The following is a 22,617-nucleotide window of genomic DNA, read 5'->3' on the forward strand; positions in this document are numbered from 1 at the left end:
AGGGAGCTGAAAGACTTTGGGAGCTCTAAGAAGCCCCAGGTAAGTAGAAGAAAACCCCTCCCCCCATCTCGGGGGTTTACTTTAGCTGACATCAATCTATCTTGTTATTCGATAACATTATACATCAGCATAGAACACTGTATATTTTCACACCTGATGCTAATATGTGTACATAACCAATCTCACTGGATATGATTATGATTTATGACAGCTGAGCCTAACAGCTGTATTACATGTCTGGCTTAAACACTAACTGAAGACCTACCTCAAGTAGACATTCACTGACAAATCACTGTCTAGCTTTGCTTTTCTTAGCTTTTCTTAAACATGTGTGCAGCTGACCAGACAAATGTGTGGGTGCACTACCAGCTACCAACTTGTTGCCTTTCTGCAATTGGGAAGGGGGCAATCGCAATGGGCAGGGGCGTTGCTAGGGTCCTAGGAGATCCGTGGCACCCATGGGGCACCAAGTAAAGATATGGGCGTGGCCATTCAGAAAGTGGGCGTGTTCATGGGTGGGGCCAAAAGTACATGAACTTAGCAGCAGGCTAATTTAAAGATAAAGGGCTTGCCCAGAAAAATGTTGGATGAAGCCCTCTATGCTTTAAGTAGATAGTTTACTATTAGTATAGGCATAGAGAAAAGATGCATGCACACATTTAATTTTGGCAAGCAGACAAAGATAGCAGGAAAGCTGGCACTGCTGCAAGTGTTCAATCTATTGTAGCAAAGATAAAGTGCAAACGTGCAGCATCTTGCAAAAAGTATAGCATGAAGAAACACATACCCTGGTGAGAAGAGGCGTGGAGGATGGTGGGTGCTGGGCACAGGATGCCTGACGGCCGTTTCGTGCAAAACAGCGCTTCTACGGAGGCTGCAACACTGTTGGGCAATGGCTGCTGGTTAAATACTATTCAGAGCCAGCGTCTAGCGTCACTTCCAGATTTTCGTACGCATGTGACGTACGTTGACGCAACGCGTCAATGCGTGCGCACACGTGACGCGGAAGTAGGGGCGGCGCTGCCACCGGAAGTGACGCTAGACGCTGGTTCTGCGGATTTCCGCAAGCAGTCTGGGGAACTGGGAGTGAGGCTTTTGGCCAGAGGATATAGGGAACAGGATATACAAGAGGCTTTTAACAAAAGTAATCACATCAAGAGGTCAGACCTCTTGAGAAGGAAAACAACGAACTCTAGCATGCAACGGAAGATTCCCTTTTCCTTTGGCTACACCAATATGGCAGACCATGTGAAGAGGGTAATTAGAAGGAATTGGGACATTCTGACCAGGGATCCTATCTTGAAACCCCTGGTGACAGAGGGACCATTATTCTCTTTCAGGAGGTCACCCACAATAGGCTCGTTGGTGAGCAGGAGCGAGTTTAAAACAGCAAGTGGGAGTGATTGGCTACGAGAAGGCGGCCCTTGGGGTAACCATGGGTGTGGGCATTGCAAATCGTGTAGCCAGATAAGAGTGGGTTGCCAATTCCATATTGGCCCACTTCGACGAAATGTGCGGTCATTTTTTACATGTCAAACGCGATTTGTGGTCTACACAATATGGTGCCCCTGTGGGAGGTTCTATATAGGAGAGACGACGAGATCAATTAATGAACGGTTCAGGGAACACTACAATTCCTTGAAATCTGGAAAGGGTTCTCCAAGAATGATCCAACACATGCGAGAAAGTCATGGGAATGACCCCAACAAATTGAAATTCGCAGGAATCATTCATGTCCCACCCCCGTCTAGAGGCGGAGACAGGGAGAAGCATTTGAAAAGGGAGGAAGCTATGCTAATCCTACAGTCAGGAGCTATGGGACCCTTAGGTCTTAACGACCATACAGATTTATCTTGCTTCCTTGATCCTTGAACCTCCCTTCCCTTTCTGTGTGTGTCCGTTGTTTCTCCCTCCTCCTTTCCCCTTGTTCCTTGGACCCCCCTGCAATTGACATGCTATTATGTGTTCTGTTTGCCTTGATGCTTTATGCTTTGTATGCAATTTGTCATCTTTTGTACTGTCAATATTTTGGAAGATGGTGGGAGCATACATTAACCACCCGCCTACCTTCCCTCTTTCACCTTCCATGTTTAGTCTATCCCAGTTGGTGACATCTCACCACGGGATATGGGCTATTTTACTTCCCTTCATTTTTGCCCCCCTACCTTCCTTCCCCTCCTATTTCCTATAGCAGCACTATATTTAGCTATTATAGCACTGTGTGCTTTGTACTTAGGACTTTCCACCCGGATGGAGCACGATTTGGCCACACTGACACTTAGGGTTCTATGACACCTTTTCTATTCAGGATCCCCCGATCTTTTGTATCCCCTACCCCCCACTCCACCCTCCCTTCCTCCCTTTTTTTCCTACTTTTCCCCTCTTCACCCAAGGTGTGAGTCTGGCCGGGTCGGGCCCTGTTCAAGTTTGGCCGCTGGGGTGAGTGTTTCCACTCACCCTATGCGACCTTATTGACGCGTGCGTCGCATGCATAATTATGCAGTACGCATGTATCTAATTGGCATGCGTACGTTGTAGGCGCCACGCGGATTTTCGTACGCATGTGACGTACGTTGACGCAATGCGTCAATGCGTGCGCACACGTGACGCGGAAGTAGGGGCGGCGCTGCCACCGGAAGTGACGCTAGACGCTGGCTCTGAATAGTATTTAACCAGTAACCATTGCCCAACAGTGTTGCAGCCTCCGTAGAAGCGCTGTTTAGCGCGAAACGGCCGTCAGGCATCCTGTGCCCAGCACCCACCATCCTCCACGGCTCTTCTCACCAGGGTATGTGTTTCTTCATGCTATACTTTTTGCAAGATGCTGCACGTTTGCACTTTATCTTTGCTACAATAGATTGAACACTTGCAGCAGTGCCAGCTTTCCTGCTATCTTTGTCTGCTTGCCATTTGATGTTGTTGCTTGAGCACGCTGAAGAGGTTTAAAGAAGAGGTGTATGTGTAGTCCTCCTGTGCAAACTGCCTGTTGTCGCAGCTGATGTGTGCATGCCATTTCACTGTAGTGCCAACCATCTGCTTTTCTATGAATCTACACATTTAATTTTGATTGGCCAATCACTGGCCAATTTTACTACCTCCATGTAGTATGAGAGCCAACAGATTTTAAATACTATGAACAGAGCTGAACTCTCATAATACCTAGAAGTAGTAAAATTGGCTAATCAAAATTGTATGTGTGTACAAGGCTTTACAGATAATACTGTACATACAATACCGCTGGTTTACAATCAGTAAAGGCACAAAGTAAAGCCTTGTACACACCATGCAATTTCTCGTCAGATAGATGGGTGAAATAGATAATTTCCGACAGGTCCGATCTGATTTCCGTAACTTTTTCTGATCAATTTCCATAGAAGTGATCAGAAAACCAATCAGAAATCTGAGCGGATCTGTCGGAAAATATTTGTCGACCCATCTATCTGCATGGTGTGTACCAGGCATAACAGCTTATAATGTACATGCTAGAGGCAGCAGAGATCAGCACACACTGCAGCTAGTTTACTATCAGTACAAGCACAGAGTAACAGCTTATACTGTACATACTGGAGGTAGCAGAGACCAGCACATGGTGCAGCTAGTTTACTATCAGTACAAGCACAGAGTAACAGCTTATACTGTACATACTGGAGGTAGCAGAGGTCAGCACACACTGCAGCTAGTTTACTATCAGTACAAGCACAGAGTAACAGCTTATACTGTACATATTGGGGTTAGAAATGAACAGCACACACTACAGCAAGGGGCGTTTCTAGGGTCCCTGGAGATCAGTGGCACCTGTGGGCACCAGGAGGGGAGGTACAGGCAAAAAAGGGCGTGGCCATGCTGTGAGTGGGCGTGGCCATGGGTGGGGCCAAATGTACATGAACTTAGCAGCGGTGTAAGCTACGGATAACGGGCCTGCCCATCGAAATATTGGACGGAGCCCCCTGTCCTTTATTTCGATCATTTACAATCAGTATAGGCATAGATCAAAGATGTATACGCACATACAATTTTGATTGGTCAATCACTGACCCCCAATTTCCCACCCCCGTGCAGTAAGTGGGCCAACAGACAATGAATTTTATGAACAGAGCTAAAATTGGCTAATCAAAATTGTATGTGTGTACCAGGCTTTACAGCTAATACTGTACATACTGAAAGTAGCAGGGATCAGCATACAATACAGCTGGTTTACAATCAATAAAGGCACAGAGTAACAGCTTACACTGTACACACTGGAGGTAAATCAGCACACAGTGCAAGCACTAGAGAACAGCGTATACTGTACATACTGTAGGCAGCAGAATTCAGCACACTGCAGCTAGCGTGCCAAAAATATGACGATCACGTTGTGTGGCGTGCTTATCGCGCCGCACCAAAAAATGGGTGGGCCATGGACCAGAATATAGGTGTGGTAACGGGTGGAGACAAATTTACATGAACCTAGCAATGGTGGGACATCAGATTAGGACAGTGGTGGCGAACCTTTTGGAGGCCGAGTGCCCAAACTGCAACCCAAAAGTCACTTACCGGTATCTATCGCAAAGTGGCAACAGCAATTTAAACTAAATACTGTACAAACGTTTTAACTCATACATGAACATTATGGAAAATCCAAGTTGAAAATAAACTGTGAAGATAAACAATTTCATCCATCCTACTCCTGAAAAATGTATTCAATTTTTTAGAACCTCCCAGTTTTATTTTCTGTTTTAAAACGCTAAAAAAGTAGGTTTAATGCTATTGTCTCATATGATAAGGATTCAGCTTTTCCCATAGTCTCGCAGTTAGCAATCATGTGACCCCCAACAAGACATATTCAGCAATCATGAGGCCCCCAACAAATCAGGAGGCCCCCAACAAGACAAATTCAGCAATCATGAGGCCTCCAACAAATCATGAGGCCCCCAACAAGACAAATTCAGCAATCATGAGGCCCCCAACAAGACAAATTCAGCAATCATGAGGCCCCCAACAAATCATGAGGCCCCCAACAAGACAAATTCAGCAATCATGAGGCCCCCAACAAATCATAAGGCTCCCAACAAGACACATTCAGCAGTCATGAGGCACATAAATAGACAGCATTTCACATAAATAGGCAGAATGCCCCCTTAATATGGTAGCCCCCCCAAGTTAGGTAGTGAGTGACAGGGACCCCCAGGTTAGCTAGTGAGTGACAGGCGCCTCCAGTTAGGTAGTGAGTGACAGGGACCCCGATAGTGAGTGACAGGGAGCACCTTTAGGTAGTGAGTGAGTGCCAGGAAGCCCCTTTAGGCAGTGAGTGAGTGCCAGGAAGCCCCTTTAGGCAGTGAGTGAGTGCCAGGGAGCCCCTTTAGGCAGTGAGTGAGTGACAGGAAGCCCCTTTAGGCAGTGAGTGAGTGACAGGAAGCCCCTTTAGGCAGTGAGTGAGTGACAGGGAGCCCCTTTAGGCAGTGAGTGAGTGACAGGGAGCCCCTTAAGGCAGTGAGTGAGTGACAGGGAGCCCCTTTAGGGAGTGAGTGAGTGACAGGGAGCCCCTTTAGGGAGTGAGTGAGTGACAGGGAGGCCCTTTAGGGAGTGAGTGAGTGCCAGGGAGCCCCTTTAGTGAGTGAGTGCGTGCCAGGGAGCCCCTTTAGTGAGTGCGTGCCAGGGAGCCCCTTTAGTGAGTGAGTGCGTGCCAGGGAGCCCCTTTAGGGAGTGAGTGACAGGGAGCCCCTTTAGGGAGTGAGTGAGTGACAGGGAGCCCCTTTAGGGAGTGAGTGCGTGCCAGGGAGCCCCTTTAGGGAGTGAGTGAGTGCCAGGGAGCCCCTTTAGGGAGTGAGTGAGTGCAAGGGGAGCCCCTTTAGGGAGTGAGTGAGTGACAGGGAGCCCCTTTAGGGAGTGAGTGAGTGACAGGTAGCCCTTTAGGGAGTGAGTGAGTGACAGGGAGCCCCTTTAGGGAGTGAGTGCCAGGGAGCCCCTTTAGGGAGTGAGTGAGTGACAGGGAGCCCCTTTAGGGAGTGAGTGAGTGACAGGTAGCCCCTTTAGGGAGTGAGTGAGTGACAGGGAGCCCCTTTAGGGAGTGAGTGAGTGCCAGGGGAGCCCCTTTAGGGAGTGAGTGAGTGACAGGGAGCCCCTTTAGGGAGTGAGTGAGTGACAGGTAGCCCCTTTAGGGAGTGAGTGAGTGACAGGGAGCCCCTTTAGGGAGTGAGTGCCAGGGAGCCCCTTTAGGGAGTGAGTGACAGGGAGCCCCTTTAGGGAGTGAGTGAGTGACAGGGAGCCCCTTTAGGGAGTGAGTGAGTGCCAGGGAGCCCCTTTAGGGAGTGAGTGCGTGCCAGGGAGCCCCTTTAGTGAGTGAGTGAGTGACAGGGAGGCCCCCTCTCTAGCCGCCGCCGCTCCCCCCCCTACCTCTCAGCAGACCTCAGGATCAGCGGCGACCCGACCAGATGTACGAGCGGGCGCTGGACGCACCCGCTCGATATGCGGAAGTGATGTCACTTCCGCATATCAGTGCGGGCGCTGGGTCCTAGCGCCCGCACGATTGGTCGCCGGCTCGCCGCCTGATCCTGAGGTCTGAGACTGTCAGTGACGCGGCGGCTGGAGGGAGCCGCTGAGTCTGACAGAGGGGGCGGCCGGGTGGAGATCCGTGGCACCCCAGGAAAGATTGGGGGCACGTGCCCCCCTAAAACAGGGCTAGCGACGCCCCTGAGTTAAGTATAGGCACAGAGAAACAGCTAATGCTGTACATACAAAGGGTAGCAGGGATCAACATACACTGCAGCAAATTTACTATCAGTACAGGCACAGAGTAACAGCTTATGCTGTACATACTGAACGTAGCAGAGATCAGCACACACTGCAGATATTTTACTATCACTACAGGCACAGAGTAACAGCTTATACTGTACATACTGGAGGTAGCAGAGATCAGCACGCACTGCAGCTAGTTAACTATCAGTACAGGCACAGAGTAACAGCTTATACTGTACATACTGGCGGTAGCAGAGATCAGCACACACTGCAGCTAGTTTACTATCAGTCCAGGCACAGAGTAACAGCTTATACTGTACATACTTGAGGCAGCAGAGATCAGCACACACTGCAGCTAGTTTACTACCAGTCCATGCACAGAGTAACAGCTTATACTGTACATACTAGTGGTAGCAGAGGTCAGCACACACTGCAGCTAGTTTACTATTAGTAAAGGCACAATAGTAACAGCTTATACTGTACATACTGGGGGTAGAAGAGATCAGCACACGCTGCAGCTAGTTTACTATCAGTACAGGCACAGAGTAACAGCTTATACTGTACATACTGGAGGCAGCAGAGACCAGCACACTTCAGCTAGTTTATTCCTCTGGTATTCTTTTAGAGGATACCTTAGCGCTCATTTAAATTTCAAATTGATGCCATGTGTGGGGACTGGGGAGGTGCACATAGGCTTACCATATGCAGTATAAGCTTTCAGTGCATGCAACTGGTACATCCTCACCCACTGGCACACAGTATATTGGTCCCCAGCAGCTCACAAGGAAATACTGCGCATTTCAACCAGGATATAGCAGGCAAACCAAGGACGACACCGAGCCATGGGAGGTGATCAGTAAGCCTATGTGCACCTCACCACACACACAGCATAACTTTGTAATTCAAGTGCTAAGGCATCCAATAAAGCTGCTGTACTCATACCAGTGAATAGTGATGGATGGTAATGCAGCTGCTTATTACTGAAAACATGACAGTGTGAGGGCCTTTTTCCAGTAGCCTGCGATTTGCTTCTGATCGCAAATCGCAAGGTACATTAAACTAATGGAAACTGCAGCAGCAATTTCCATTAGTGCGATCCGATTGCGATGCGATTTTGGTCAAAGCGCAATCGTCGTTCTGCCGCGTTTTGTATGCGATTGAGCTGGACTAGAATGAATATAGTAGCTCAATCGCAATCGCATGGTGGAAATTGAAACGCGATTGCAATCGCGATCGGAATCGCAATCGCGATCACATTTCATAGTGGAAAAGAGCCCTAAGGCAGGCAAACAGTACAGCAGACAGTCCCAGACAGTCCCAGGTGCTGTTTGGCTAGTGGGTGGCTAGTACTACTGGGCTGGCTGTATGGCTAGCTGCACTCACTGTCCAGTGTCCCCCAGTCCCCCACTACTTGCAGTTGACTACAGGGCTTGCTGGCTGTGTGACTAGCTGCACTCACTGTCCAGTGTCCCCCAGTCCCCCACCACTTGCAGTTGACTACAGGGCTTGCTGGCTGTGTGACTAGCTGCCCTCACTGTCCAGTGTCCCCCAGTCCCCCACCACTTGCAGTTGACTACTGGGCTGTGTGGCTAGCTGCACTCTCTGTCCAGTGTCCCACAGCCCTCCACCACTTGCAGTTGACTACTGGGCTGACTGCTACAGTACTTACTGTGATTGTGAATGGTTTGGGATCTCCTGTTGGCTGCTGCTGCATGGTGGTCTCTGGCATCTGTCAGGCTGGCTGCAGGGTGCAGGCACCTTGTCCCAGGTGCAGATGGCGAGGTGATTGGTCTGCCCGAATCTGGCGGCTGCAGGCAAGTGGAGCGCGGTCTGTGGCTTGCCTGGCGGCTGTGGGGTGACTGCTGGGGTCACAGACCAGATGTGGCGGCAGGTAGCAGCAGGACGCCAATTTGACGCCATGTGCGGGGTTAGCAGCCAGAGTCAGCAGCCGGACACAGCACGCCTAGCAGCCTACGCATGCAGGGGGCAGAGCTACACACGCTCTCTCTCCAGCCCCCTGCCTTTTGAATGACAGCCCATGCCCCCTGCCAAGTGCTCTGCGGGATTGGGCAGGGGACAGATGTCGGCAGCTGGAAGCGCTCGTTGACGCGCTGAAAACACTGCCTACATCATGGCGGCCGCCGTATGAAGCGAACGGTGGCTGCACTTATTCGGGGCACACGTGTTGGGCACCCCAGTTGATAACATCAGGGGCACCCAAAGCCATGTTCGTGGCACGGGCCACGAACAGATAGCGCTAGCGACGCCCCTGGCAATGGGGAAGGATGGGTTTGTGCAAAATATCTCATCCACAGTGCATTATGCTCACTGCTGGTAGATACTGGATTTCTTCAAACAAACCCTGGCCTGGTGGCGTGCCAAGAAATGTGGAACAATGGTTTATCGTGATAGTCAATTGCCAAGGTAATGGAGTCAGAGCTGGGACAAGGCCCTCCAGCACCCAAGTCTGAGACACCAAAGTGCGCCCCTCCACCCCTCCCACCCCAGCCATCACACACCGATTGCTATTTCAATAAGAGGGACCCGCCTCTTGATCCATCACCTGTATGTCTGACACAGGAGTCCAGGGTTCGAACCTCGGCTCCTCCTGTTCAGTATGCTAGCACCTATTCAGTAGGAGACCTTGGGCAAGACTGCCTAACACTGCTACTGCCTAAATGAAAAAATGTTGCTGAAAAAAGGTCCTACCAACAGTATGTTTCTTCTTAAAGAAAACCTGAACTGAAAATTAAAAGTCAAAATAAGCATACACAAGTCATACTTACCTTCCATGTAGTCTACACCTCGGTGTCTTTCTCCTTTCCCGCATCCTGTTTGTTCACTGTGATCAAGGGAATTTTCCGTCCTCCATTTTGAAAATGGCCATTACCCATAACAGCTTTCTGGTCAGCACACAGTTAAACTGTAACATCGCCCACTTGAGCCATAGGGAAACATGAACATTACCTGGTACATCAGTTTTCCTCTCAGCTATAACTGACAGCAACTGATATATTTCAGATCTGACAAAATATTGTCAGAACTGGAAGGGATTATTGTCAGAAGAAAATGGTGAGCTTCTGAGAGGAACTGATGGCAAGGTAACTATGTAATGTTCATTTGAAGTTACCTCATGTGTTTATTTTAAATATTTTTACTCAGTACAGGTGCTCTTTAAAGTTCTGGCACTCAACTGTTGTAACTTAACTGACTTTACCACTATGTACAGTATATGCATTGGGTTGATCCAGAAGGGTATCACAGTTGGGTTATATTAGTAGTGGTGGCTCATTCTCTGGCTAGCTTTTTTAATTCCCCACTGCTACTGAAATAACTTGGCTGCATCATCCTGCTTAGTCTATACATACTGTATAGCTGAAGCTGGAAAGATTACATCACTTGAGCGCCAAAACTCAGAGGACAGGAGCTGCTGGCAGTGTCTCTTCAAGAAGCATAAAAGACTTTGTAAGGGAACAAGACATTAGTGAAGCACTGGCTGCTAAGGGCTCTTTCACATCAGAGCTTGTGTTGGAGAACGCTCAAAGCATACGTTTTGTTGTATGCGTTTTAATGCGTTTTGATATGCGTTGCACTGCAGTGAGTGTGCGTTTTTAATCCGTTTTCAATGCGTTACAGCACATAGAAAAACGCAGGTTATTTTTTTTCTTTTAGTTTTCAACTTTCTACATTGTTTCTCTGTTGCATTCTGGGACTGATTGCCTGCGTTAACGGAATTAAAAACACGCATAGTGTGCGTTTTACATTGACTAACATTGTAACGCATAAAGCTAGCGTCGGCCGAAAAACTGCGCCTGGGTGCAGTGTAACGCAACGCACAAAAACGCAGCGTTATATGTGAAAGCTAAAATGAAAGTCTATGGACTTTCATTTCACCTTGGGTAACGCAAACTTTACCCTTTGCGTTGAAACACAGAAAATCTGCCCTAATGTGAAAGAGCCCCAGGAGAATTACAAGATTCTCTGTGCATCATACAAGGAGATGTTTAGCAGCATGTGACATGTGACCAACCTACCAAAGGGTGTCTGAAAACCCAACATGACCACCAGCAGTGGCACTCCACACACTGCTGAGAAGAAAGTAAGCTGTGGGTGGGACTAGTATATCCCAGCGATGAACCCTCATGCTGTTTATGTCCTCTGTTTCTGTTAGTTTTGGTAACTGAGTGAGGAGGCTCACATAGCTGCATCAGATAGCAAGTGGTATAGGGTTGCCAGGTCGGCTGATGGAGAAAACCGGACAGGGGGTGGAGTTAGGGGCGGAGTCAGAAGCGCACTTTTATGTAGAGTGGGGCTAAGCAATGGGCTTTTTAAAAAATGTTTTTTACAGTATTTATATCGCACTGACATCTTCTGGAGCACATTACAGAGTACATAGCCATGTCACTAACTGTCCTCACCAGTACATGCACATAAGAGACCACTTTTCACCAGTAAATGCACATAATAAGAGACCGCTTTTCACCAGTAAATGCACATAATAAGGGACAGAGCAGAAAACTATTACAAAACTGGAAAACTATGCAAATAATGCAATGCATTTATGGCGTTTTTGCACAGTGAAGTGGTCGATTTCTTGCGGGAAGTTTTAAAATTTATTTTTTTTTCCCACCAAAATTTTTTATTGAGAACAATAAAGTGGACATACATAGGCATAAAGTTAAAATATAAATCTGTGCATACATGTATGTACACATTTTGAGCAAATATAACAAATATAACAGTATAACAGTATAAATTGCGTTGTACAATAGTATGAATTCAAGTGTAAAGTATAGTAAGCAGCGGGCTCAGGCGAGATTGAATGAGATTGAAAGTCACGCCTGGACTATACGGAGGGGAGATAGAGCGGAGCCAATGCACACAAAGAGCGGAAATACAACCAGAGAATTATGGGTCACTCACTCACCATATCTCCAGACTCCTGACCTTACCTTGCTTCCTTCGCAGATGCAGAATCGCATTGCAAATGACGTGAGTGACGCACGTCATGCGTGCGTTGGCAACGCAGCATACCGTAGCAACGTACCGTAGCAACGTCGGGAAGCGCGGGCTCGAGGGCGGTACTTAAGCTGGCGTAACTTACGCCGCGTAAGCTGGCTGGCTGTGCCTTTGACTGACAGCCAGGCAGCGAATCAGCGGTCGCGCAGCGCTGGCGGACGGGTGGCGGCAAGTGGCAAAAGGCATAAAACCGGACATCTTAATTGTCCGGTTTAACATGCCTTTTTGGACAGGACACAGCGGCCAAAAACCGGACTGTCCGGTCTAAAACCGGACACCTGGCAACCCTAAAGTGGTACTAACTGTTATCACCAACAACTGTTGGTTGTTATCAGCCAACAGAGGGCCCCCTGTGCAGAATAAATGGATGGGGCCCCATGTGAGTGGCCATGGTCATGCCAGATCATGGGTGGATCCAAATAATGTTAATAACAAGAACGTTGGTTACATTCTGAAAGCACTGTATTAATGTTGCACACATTTTTACACATACATAACTGGGCCACAAGCAATTATTACAGCTCCTCACACAAAGTACTGGTTTTATGGATGGATAGGAGCATTGATGCAAACAATAGTCAGCTGCCGAAGGATTCCAATCCACAATGGAGAATGGTCATAAAGATACATTCCTCAGCGCTGTCAATCCAGATCCCACACTCTGTGCAGTGGCAGACACCCAGTGCTCAAAGTGATCATAAAACATATGTACTAGAGTCAGGCTTGGTTCCTAACATGGGGAGTACAATTTATTTAATACAAATACTATAAAAACTAACAAAACTGACTTTGTGGGGCCATGCATACTGGACCCCTTTGCATAAAGTCGCATCAACATTAATGCACTAATTTCAGTAAAGTGCTCAATGCTTTGAATATCACCAGTTGATGTAAAGAGAGAGTGCCCATTCTCCTTTACAACAAGGTTTTGGTGTTCCGCCGTCATCAGGGAATAAGGAGAATGAGCAAAATGGGCATTATATAAAGAATATATTTGCTTGTCACTCTCGTGCCATTCAGCTCAATAGAGGACAATTGAACATCCATGATTGGACGAACAGGGCCAGCTTAGTTAAAACTCATCAGCTGGTCCTTGCCGCATTGGATTGATTAGGCGAAAGTCACATGCATGTCAGAAACCATGATGTAAACATTCAAGGCATCATGGGGATTGTAGTTTTAATGGGCACAATGCCATTGTGGTAATCATGTGACCATACCCGATGCCTATTTGCTAAAGCAGGGTCACATGGGCAATACAGGTATTGTGGGTAATGTAGTCAGGTCATCAAACAAAAAAGATGATGATGCAAAGGGGTCCAGTATTCATGGACCCACAATGTGAGTTTGGTCTGTTTTTACAGTAGTTGTTTTAAATAAATTGTAACCCCCTGGGTTACGAACCAAGCCTGACTTAAGTGCATATGTTTTATGTTGACTTGTCCCCATCTTTGAGCACTGGGGCTGTATACAATTCACTTTTTCACCTGAGGTTTCTCCTAGGTGATATTTTTACAACTTGTAAATAAAATACCTTCTACACCACCAGTAAACAAAAAAATACTCAAAATAATTTTGACAGTACTTTTTTACCTACTTTTTAGTACTTTTTCCATTGCAGAGTGCTAAAAGTTGATTTAAATTGAAGATGAAAAATTATCATCTCCTAGGAGAAAACTCAGGAGAAAAAATGAATTGAATATGGCCCTGGGTGTCTGCAGGCTGCACAGAGTGTGAGATCTGGATTGACAGCGCTGAGGAATTTATCTTTAGCTCCTTGCACATGCTCCTAAGAAAAGATGAAACATATTAAAATTTAAACGGGGAAAAAAGGTCAGAACTAAAATCACATATTATTATTTTTGTGTATAGATTTAGCACCGATATCTTCCTTTGCACTTGAGTACAGAGTACATAGTCACTGACTATCCTCAGAGGAGCTCACTATCTAATCCTTCTCATTTGACAGGTAGACAAAGACAGCTGCATGGAGGAAAGAGACACAGGACAGGAGACACAGCCACATGGGGAATGGTGACACAAAAGGAGAGACAGCCACATAGGGGATACTGACAGAGGGAGAGACTGACAGCCATAGGAGGGGGACGGGGGCTGTTAATGACAGCAGGAGAGACAGACACAAGGTGGGTAGTGACACAGGGTGAAAGTGATACAAGGAGGAAAAAACACACAGATGGGAAGGGAGTTACAGAGAGAAATACATGGAGAAGAGCCTAGAGCAATGGTGTCAAACTAAGTCAAGTGAGGGGTCAAAATCTGAAACATAGTCTAAGTCACAGGTCTCAAACTAAGTGGCATAACTATAGTAACCATGGGGTTCTACTCCTCCCCCTTCTGCAGAGAAGCGCAGTGGAGCAGTTTAATATTTACCTGCTCCAGCACTGCTTTGGGACTCCTCTGGTCTTCCTGACAGCCACACGCACTATGTTTCGTACATCAGGCTTCTGAGACATGTCACATGGTCAGAAAAAGGTATGCAGCTTAGAGCTTGTGACTTCCAGGAAGAACAGAAGAGACACAATGCATCCCTGGAGCAGGGAAATATTACATTGCTCTGCTGTTCTACTCTATGTGGGGAGATGTGGTTAGCGGGAAGATGTTTGTATTTTACCAGCCACATGGTGGGTTGCCCAGTTTGGAAAGGCCCCATGCTAATTTTGTGTGTGTGTTGTGTGAGGGGTTGTCCATAGGCAAATGCAGGGGGGGGGGGGGGGGATTACAGGTGCCCAGAATCCCCCTCAGACCAGGGCCGGTGCAGTGTCTGGAGACAGGCATAATTTATACACCAGAATATCTGCAGGTAACCTGCAGATCACAGCACCGCCCCCTTTCTTTCCCTGCAGTTGACTTTGGATGTAACAGCAGCGTGTGATCAGAGCATTGAGCAGCAGCAGTGTGTATACAGAGCATGGAGCAGCTCTGGGAAACTCAGAGTCAAGTATGAGCACAGCCCTTCCTGTTCACCTACAGGGTTAATGCTTCACTTTCCCCTTCCTTAGCAATGTCGGCTGTCCTCATTATTATTTGTATCCAAACTGCTCCTGATCTATACTGTTGTCAATCAGAGCAGATCGGACATTTAGGAAATAATTGTCAGATCCTGTCAGTTGGACGAGAAATTGCATTATGTGTACCTAGCATGATGTCCTACCATATTATTTATACTGTATTGTGCGTGGCTGAGGGACCCCTTTCAGGAATCCCCCCCTTGAAAATCCTGGGTTTGCCCCTGTGGTCTCATGGGATATTGCTTCACGTCAGCTCAATCTGACAGTGTTTCAGTCAGAAACACTGTCATCTGAGTGCTCCTCTGGACGGGAAGTCAGCATGTTTTATTCTTTTTCTGATTACAATGATGCACATTTGAAGCTCTCGAGGGCCACATAAAATGGCAAGGAAGTGGCATTTGGCCTGGGGGGAACACCCGCACCACCACCACCAAAGTGCAGCAGAATCAGCTTACCAATCCTCTGGGCGCTGTCTTCTATACTTCCTGTAGTTTCCAATGGCTTTCCAGCGTCCTTTGCGTACGCACCCTGGCATGCTGCTGGAAGCTGCAGAAGTTTAAAAGATGGCACCTGGAAGATCGGTAAGTCGCTTCTGCTGCGTCTAAACTCTGCACATTGCAAAAGTTCAGCCCCTGTTATTGCCCTTAGACATGCCTGTTAATTGAGACTTCCGGATGCTTGAGTTATCCGGGATCTTTGTTGTATTAAAGCGGATCTGAGAAAAACTAACGATAACAAGTCTATATATCTTATCTAAAGTTAAGATAGTTTACACAGTATATCTAGCAGCAAACAGCTTCAACAGTTTATGATTATTTATTTCTGTGATACAATGAGAGCGGCCATGTTCTGTTTGTCATATTACACACAGGCAAGCTGCTGTGCATCTCCAGCCCTCAGACTGTGAAAACTTCACTCCCCTCTCCTACTCCTTCCTCCCCTCTGCCTCTGAAATCTCTAGCTAGTAACCTACTCCTCCTCCTGCCCAGACTGAGCTTCCATAAGCCCTTGCTACTAAGGCTGAGAGTGCCAAGGCCCTCTGGAGAAGCTGTGGGTGAGGCTTGTTTAGTTTATAGGGAATTAGAGTATTAAAACAAAAAACAAAACAAAACAGTATTTAGGTGCACGAGAAGCCTCCGAAGAAGCAAGGCTCACCCCATTGCGAAACGGCTGTAAGGCCGTGCACCCACTGGCGCCCACAGTTGCCTCTCCATCTTCAGCAGAGCACGATAAGTACCACCATCCCCACGGACATTGTCCCTGTGTGTGTTGTATGCAATATCCATTGTACACTTGCTGTTTTTTATTAAAGCTACAGTGCCAGACATTCTCTGCTCCTCTTTTCACAATGAATGGTCACAAAGCTTGAATTTTCCTTGTCGTGAGCACGTAGCTTTTGCTGAAGTTTTTGCACTGCCTATCAGCGGGATATTCCCCATCTGTGTGTGTACTGAGTGCCTACCTACCCTCTTCTAAGTCCGCAAAACAGTATTTAGCTTGAGAAGTGCCCTATAAACTATATGAAACGAACACAATTATGCAATGAGTAAAAGTATATCTCAGATCCATTTTAAAGCAACCTTCAGGTTTGCTTTCAATATATGTGATGGTTCAATGCAGTTGTTGCCATACACACATTTTGACTTCATGCTATAAGGATTATTGCTTCATGTCTTTTAGGAAGAAAACAAGCAGCAAAATAGAAAAATAAAATGGATTTCAGATTGCACGCTAATGCCGCAGTATAACAAGTTAATTGTTGGAACGTGGTAAGATAATATAAATTTATATGGTTATTTCACCAACACTTAGTAGAAAGTAGCAGCATTGTACATGAGATTAATGCGAGGCGATATGTGGATAATCTGAGGTTATATAAAATATTAAGATTGCTTCAAATACTTATTGGGCGGAAATGCAGATTTCGGAGGAATGTATTTTTTTTTTTTGGGGGGGGGGGGGCAATTAAGTTAGTTCATTGTAAAACTAATTTTTAAAAAGCAGAATCCCCTACTTTTTGCAGATGTACACTATAGTGCGGAAACTGCATTTCCGATTGGCAGCAATGAAAAAAAAAAAACCTCATTCTCTGATTGACCTAATGCTACCGAAATCTTCTGAGTGGCCTAAAATTACATCAGTAATCCGATTTCCACTTAAAAATTCTGCATTCTCTGATTGGTCGTCTAAAATTACCACAGGAATCTGATTTCCTCTGAAAAATTCTACATTCTCTGATTGGTCCAATGCGTCCAAGATTTGTGATTGAACTAAAATTTCTTAGTTGCAATAATACAGTATTTATATTGCATCTAATATCTAATGCAGCGGTCCTCACACTAAGGCCCGCGGGCTGAATGTGGCCCCCTGAGGCTTTTTCACTGGCCCCCCACTCACAAAATGTATTACTTATAGATGCGGTCCACTACTTCTTTAAATATTGGTGTCTCGCATATACAGTAGAATGGCAGTACTGGCATCACCCATCCACATACTGTAGAAGCCAGCAAGCAGTCATTCGCTGGCTTCCAATCCAATTCCGCATCAGATGACACTGCTGTCCAATTGGACGACAGGTTGCCCCCGAGTATGCTTCACTGTCTGGCGAAAAGAGGTTTTTTACTATCTGCACATGCTGTATTGGTGGCATACTATTTGCACATGCTGTGTTGGGGCATAATATCTGCTTTGGTTAAGTGGGAACAAAAGAGCTGCGCGTTTTAACAGGTAATAGTTTACACTACCTAGGTTCAACAATGTAATGTTTTGTACATCATATTATGTATACTCCAGCCCCCCATTAGTTTGAAGTATGTTGACCTGTCCATTGACTGAAAAAGTTTGGGGACCCCTGTTCTAATGTATTGTGTAGTGTTGTCTAACTTTTAAAACAATTTGTTGCTGCTTCCCTACCTTTAATCATACTTAAAAAGTGGTCATAAATGACACAAAACCGAAAGCCTCAACTTTACTGACTCCTTTTTGCAGTTTTGTATTGCAATACTGTTATTTCCCTATTTTCAGTGACAGAGAAATACGTCTTTATGAGCTTTCCAATTTTGAGCCATACTGCCAGATAGTGGGCTTTGAGACCATGCCTCTGCATCTTGGTTACAGGTAACCTTCATGTAATATTTGTGTTTCTTTTAGCTAGATTGCCTAAACTAATGCACTTCTTTGGCTATATGTTCACAGTGTGGTATTGCCGTGCAATGTAATGGAGGCAATTTAACCCCTTCCCGATCGCCTAATGCCGATAGGCATCAAGAAGGTTGCAGCCCCAGGACCGCCTTACACTGAAGGGCATCAAGTCCTGGGGTGGGGTTTTACAGGGGATCGTGCGTGCCGATGCATCATCAGTCTACCAGCGGTGATCACCGCTAGGAGACTGTTAGATGGTGAAACCGACGTCTATTTACATTTACAGCGCTGTGATCTACTCCAGCAATGTACTGGGGACAGCAGTGTCACTCGGCTGTTCCCTGGAGAGGCTCTGTTCGTGATCCCCTCTCATAGGCTGATGCCTATGAGAGAGGATCACCCTGATTCGCTGGCAGGGGGAGGGAGGGGGGAAACAAAAATAAAAAAAATAGACTACCCATATTTTTCGGACTATAAGACTCTTCTGACCATAAGACAAACCTAGGTTTAGAGGACATAAACCAGGGGGAAAAATATATACTAAACCTGGTTCATCCATGGTGAAGGGGCATCTTGTGGATTATGCCCCCTTGTACCTCTTGAGTCTCCCAGTGTCCCTGTCTGACCCCTTGTATCCCCTTCTGTCTTCCTCTATACCCCTTTGTGTCCCCCTTGTGTCCTCCTCTATGTCCCTTTTTGTACCCCCTGTGTCCTCCATTTGTCCCCTTGTGTCCTCCTCTGCATGGGCACAGTACAGGGAGCCCCCGACATTGCGGCGGGTTGGAGGTTCATATTGGCAGGCATTCACAAGTCAGGAACTCACTGCATTTGGAGTATAAGACACAGTGTCTTTTTTCCTCTCTTTTGAGGAAGAAAAAGTGAGTCCTATAGTCCAAAAAATACAGTAATTTATAAAAAAAACAACAACAAATAAATAAAAAAATAATAGCATAGATGCGCACGATTGGACACCCCAGGCACTATCTGCTTCTGCACTAATTGGTGAAAGACAATATATGTATCCTGAGCCAATAAGATTGTTTTTCACCATTAAAAATACTTTTATTTTCTTAGTTCATAGTAAAAAATACACACTTAGGGTAGCATTATTTCAGAATTAAATATCATCAACTATAAATTGTGACATAATCTAAGTTTTATGACAAATGTTAGAAATAGCCAAATTAAATTTGTTTTTGTTTTTTCTGCTGTAACGTTTTTATTTTTAAACTAGATTGTTAAAACTGAGAAATAATGTGTTTTTTTTCAATTTTTTTCCTTTTTTCCCTGTGAAAATGCATAAAAATCAAAATTGATCTAGGAAAAAAATGCCATACAATGAAAGTCTAGCTTGTATTGGGAAAAAAACAACATATATTTAATGTAGGTGTCATAAGTTGGAATAAAGTTATTGTTGGTTAAATAGGGACATAGCTAAAACATCAAAACTGCTCTTGTCCATAGGGAGGAGACAAGGTCTGGATGAAAAGTGGTTAAACACTGCAAGCTGCCGGGATGTCCTGCTGATCCTCTGCCTCTAATGCTTTTAGCTATAGACCCTGAACAAGCATGCCGATCACACTGACTGACCCAACTCTGACCCGATTAGTGACATGCTTGTTTCAGGTGTGTGATTCAGACTCTAATGCATCCAAAGAGATTAGCAAGGCTGCCAGGCAACTGGTATTGTTTAAAAGGAAATAAATAGGGCAACTTTCATGTCTTCTCACTTCAGTTTCCCTTTAACGTGCAGTAAGGCATTGGGAAGTTATGTCTATGCGACGATCAGAGTTAAAAGAATTCCGGCATTCCTATCCGGTGTATGCAGTGTGTTACCCCATGACACGCGGGTTAAGGTGGCAGGCATGGACTTACGGATCAGGTCAATAGAGCGCCATGATCCGCAGGCATCTGATAGACAGTAGCCAATTGGCTACCACATAGAATTTAATGGTTGTAGATGATCATAGACGATCAGCTACAACAGTGGTTCTCAAACTTTTTGGGGCGAGGGCGCCTTGATGGCTTTGAATTTTTTTCAAGGCCCCCCTGGGCAAAAATCAACCACCAAAACTCTGACATGACTGTTATTATGGCAGAACCCCCCCAAGCAGCTAGTGACGCTTATTAGTCATCATCTCCCCTTCAAGTATTCAATGACCCCTCCCAAGTAGAGAGTGATGCTTATTAGGCCGCATTCCCCCTCCAAGTAGTCAGTGGCCCCCATTAGGCAGCATCCCCATTGCAAGTTTTCACTGACCCACACATTGTATATCAACATGCAGTTGCATTATCTGATGGCACGTGCAAACTGGCTTTACACGCGCTAATATGCAAAAGTTTACACGCAACGCTTCGCGTGCAAAATCAGCCACTTGGTGTTGTCTATAGATCTGTCATTCATCAGATTATTATGTGACTCATTTAAAATGATTTAACTTTTTTAACTTTTGAAAATTTTACACTCTAGATAGTAATGTACAGATTTTTTTAACAGTTAAAATGTATTGAAACTGTACAGATTTAAAGGAGTTTTTTCCCCACTTTTTAAATTTTCGCAACTGATCTCCTTTAACTAGCTGATGGCAATTGTATCAAGAAAGTGATGCTGTTGCAAAGAATGTATTATTTATTCTGGCTTCAAATGGTCAATCATTATTTACACTTCATCTCTTTCAAAACAGCTTCCAAGATCCAGATGAGTGTTATATTTATTTTGGTGATGAGCAAGTAAGTTACTATACCACAGAATAACTTGGTATACAGTATTGTAATTATATTAATGTTTCAATGGTTACCCATGTATAATATCTGCTTTTACTAACTATACTGTACTTTAATAAATGCATACATCTGTTGATTGTGTTATAAAATGAAGTAGCAAAACCAAATGTGTAATGATGTGATTGAAAGTTCTTGGTGATGCAAAGCATGACTGCTATACAATTTTTAAGCTGATGGTTTATAATTTGTATCAAATAATTTGTATCAAAGTGCAGTGGCGTAGCTAAGGAGCTACGGGCCTAAAAGGGCAAGTTTGCCCCTCCCCTCCCAAGCACTCTATACTTAACAATTGATTGATACAGTGCACCAAAACCTGCAAAGGACCACCATAGTTGTCAGAGGTGCAGGAAGGGGATGGGGAACAGTGCATTACTGATTACTACTATTCAAAGCATCTATAGAAGTATTACCAGCACAGCATTAATAAAGCTCCTATACTGTGGTTGAGGAAGGGCCCCATCAGGGCCCCTCTGGTCCAAGGGCCCCATTGCGGTCGCAACCTCTGCATCCCCTATTGCTATGCCACTGCCAAAGTGTTTTTCAACTTCACTGGAGCACAGTACATATATTTGGGGAAAAATCAAGCTGCCTAGTGGCAACAAAAACAACTTATTGAAATTTGCATTAATTGGGCAACAGCCCCATGATCAACCAAACGTATGCATTCCAATAATCAGATCGGCACGCATTCAGTGGAAAATGCCCTCAGTACAAGGCATGACCCTAAGTGAACAAGAAAAGGCTGCTCCACCAGCCACTTGCCTGGAGCATGATATGCATACAGCAAGGTGCCTAAATCAAGGGCCGCCTGCCCAAACCTCAATACAAAGAAGAGAACGATCCACACTCCAGGGATGCTACTTACTTAAAGATTTCATTGCGTAAAAAAGTGATAGAATAGAATTTAGAAACAACAAATTACCAACGCATTTCACACTATATGCCTTACTCATGAGTTTCCAAATTATGTTCAGCCACCAGTGGGAAAGCCAAGCATCCTATGCTGACCTGAGGGGACACGGTGTAAGACTAACAAAAAGGATATTGTTTTATAATAATTTATTAGTATAACTGATAAACTTTCAAGAAGCAGATAATAGTTTTGATCCTTATCTAAAATAATAATGGATTATTGTATATTTATACAATGCTGTATTTATCATTTTACAGGGATGTGTTAACATTGTGGTCATATCACACATGGCTGAAACTCTCAGGTACATTCATCTTTTATCGTCTTTTCCATCTGTTAGTTTAGGTTCTTTTCATGGGCGTCCGCACATATGGCAAAACCGGGCATCTGCCCGAGCCTGGCCGCCCGCTGCCCCCCCCCCCTGGCCGCGTGCCCGTGCAGCCAGCAGGAGGGAACAGCGCAGAGAAGAGAGAGAGCTATGGGCACAGTGGGGAAGGGCGGACGTCTCCCCCCTCTTCCCTCACCTTAGGGGGCTCTCTCTCCCTCGCCGTCCCCTCCGGAATGAAGTGTGCACTGTGCAGCGGCTGGCAGCGGGCGGAACTTACCTCCTCTCGCTCCTGCGCCGGAAGTTCTGGTGCCGCACTCTGGTCTGGATCAGGCCAGAGTAGTGGCTAATCCATCTGGCGCGTGCGACGAGAGGAGGTAAGTTCCGCCCGCTGCCAGCCGCTGCACACTTTATTCCGGACTCCGGAGGGGACAGCGAGAGAGGGAGGGAGAGCCCCCTAAGGTGAGTGCCCATAGCTCTCCCTCTTCTCTCCGCTGCTCCCCTCCTCCTGCACGCAGACATGGCCACTTTTTCTGGGGACATATCCCCCTGGCTACATATACTGGGACATATACCCCTGCCTACATATACTGGGACATATACCCCTGCCTACATATACTGGGACATATACCCCTGCCTACATATACTGGGACATATACCCCTGCCTACATATACTGGGACATATACCCCTG

General features: G+C 45.8%; 1 protein-coding gene across 1 annotated transcript in view; it reads left to right on the forward strand.

Annotated features, from left to right (window-relative positions):
* Positions 1-22,617, forward strand: part of LOC137547041 (cilia- and flagella-associated protein 337-like) — a 92,502-nt gene that overhangs the window by 7,717 nt on the left and 62,168 nt on the right. The window contains exons 3-6 of the mRNA XM_068270182.1: positions 16,443-16,531; positions 17,787-17,879; positions 20,588-20,633; positions 21,858-21,904. Of these exons, the coding sequence (XP_068126283.1) occupies positions 16,443-16,531; positions 17,787-17,879; positions 20,588-20,633; positions 21,858-21,904 (275 nt within the window). The remainder of the gene's footprint in view (positions 1-16,442; positions 16,532-17,786; positions 17,880-20,587; positions 20,634-21,857; positions 21,905-22,617) is intronic.

Source organism: Hyperolius riggenbachi, chromosome 1, assembly GCF_040937935.1.
Source record: "Hyperolius riggenbachi isolate aHypRig1 chromosome 1, aHypRig1.pri, whole genome shotgun sequence".
Taxonomy (NCBI): domain Eukaryota; kingdom Metazoa; phylum Chordata; class Amphibia; order Anura; family Hyperoliidae; genus Hyperolius; species Hyperolius riggenbachi.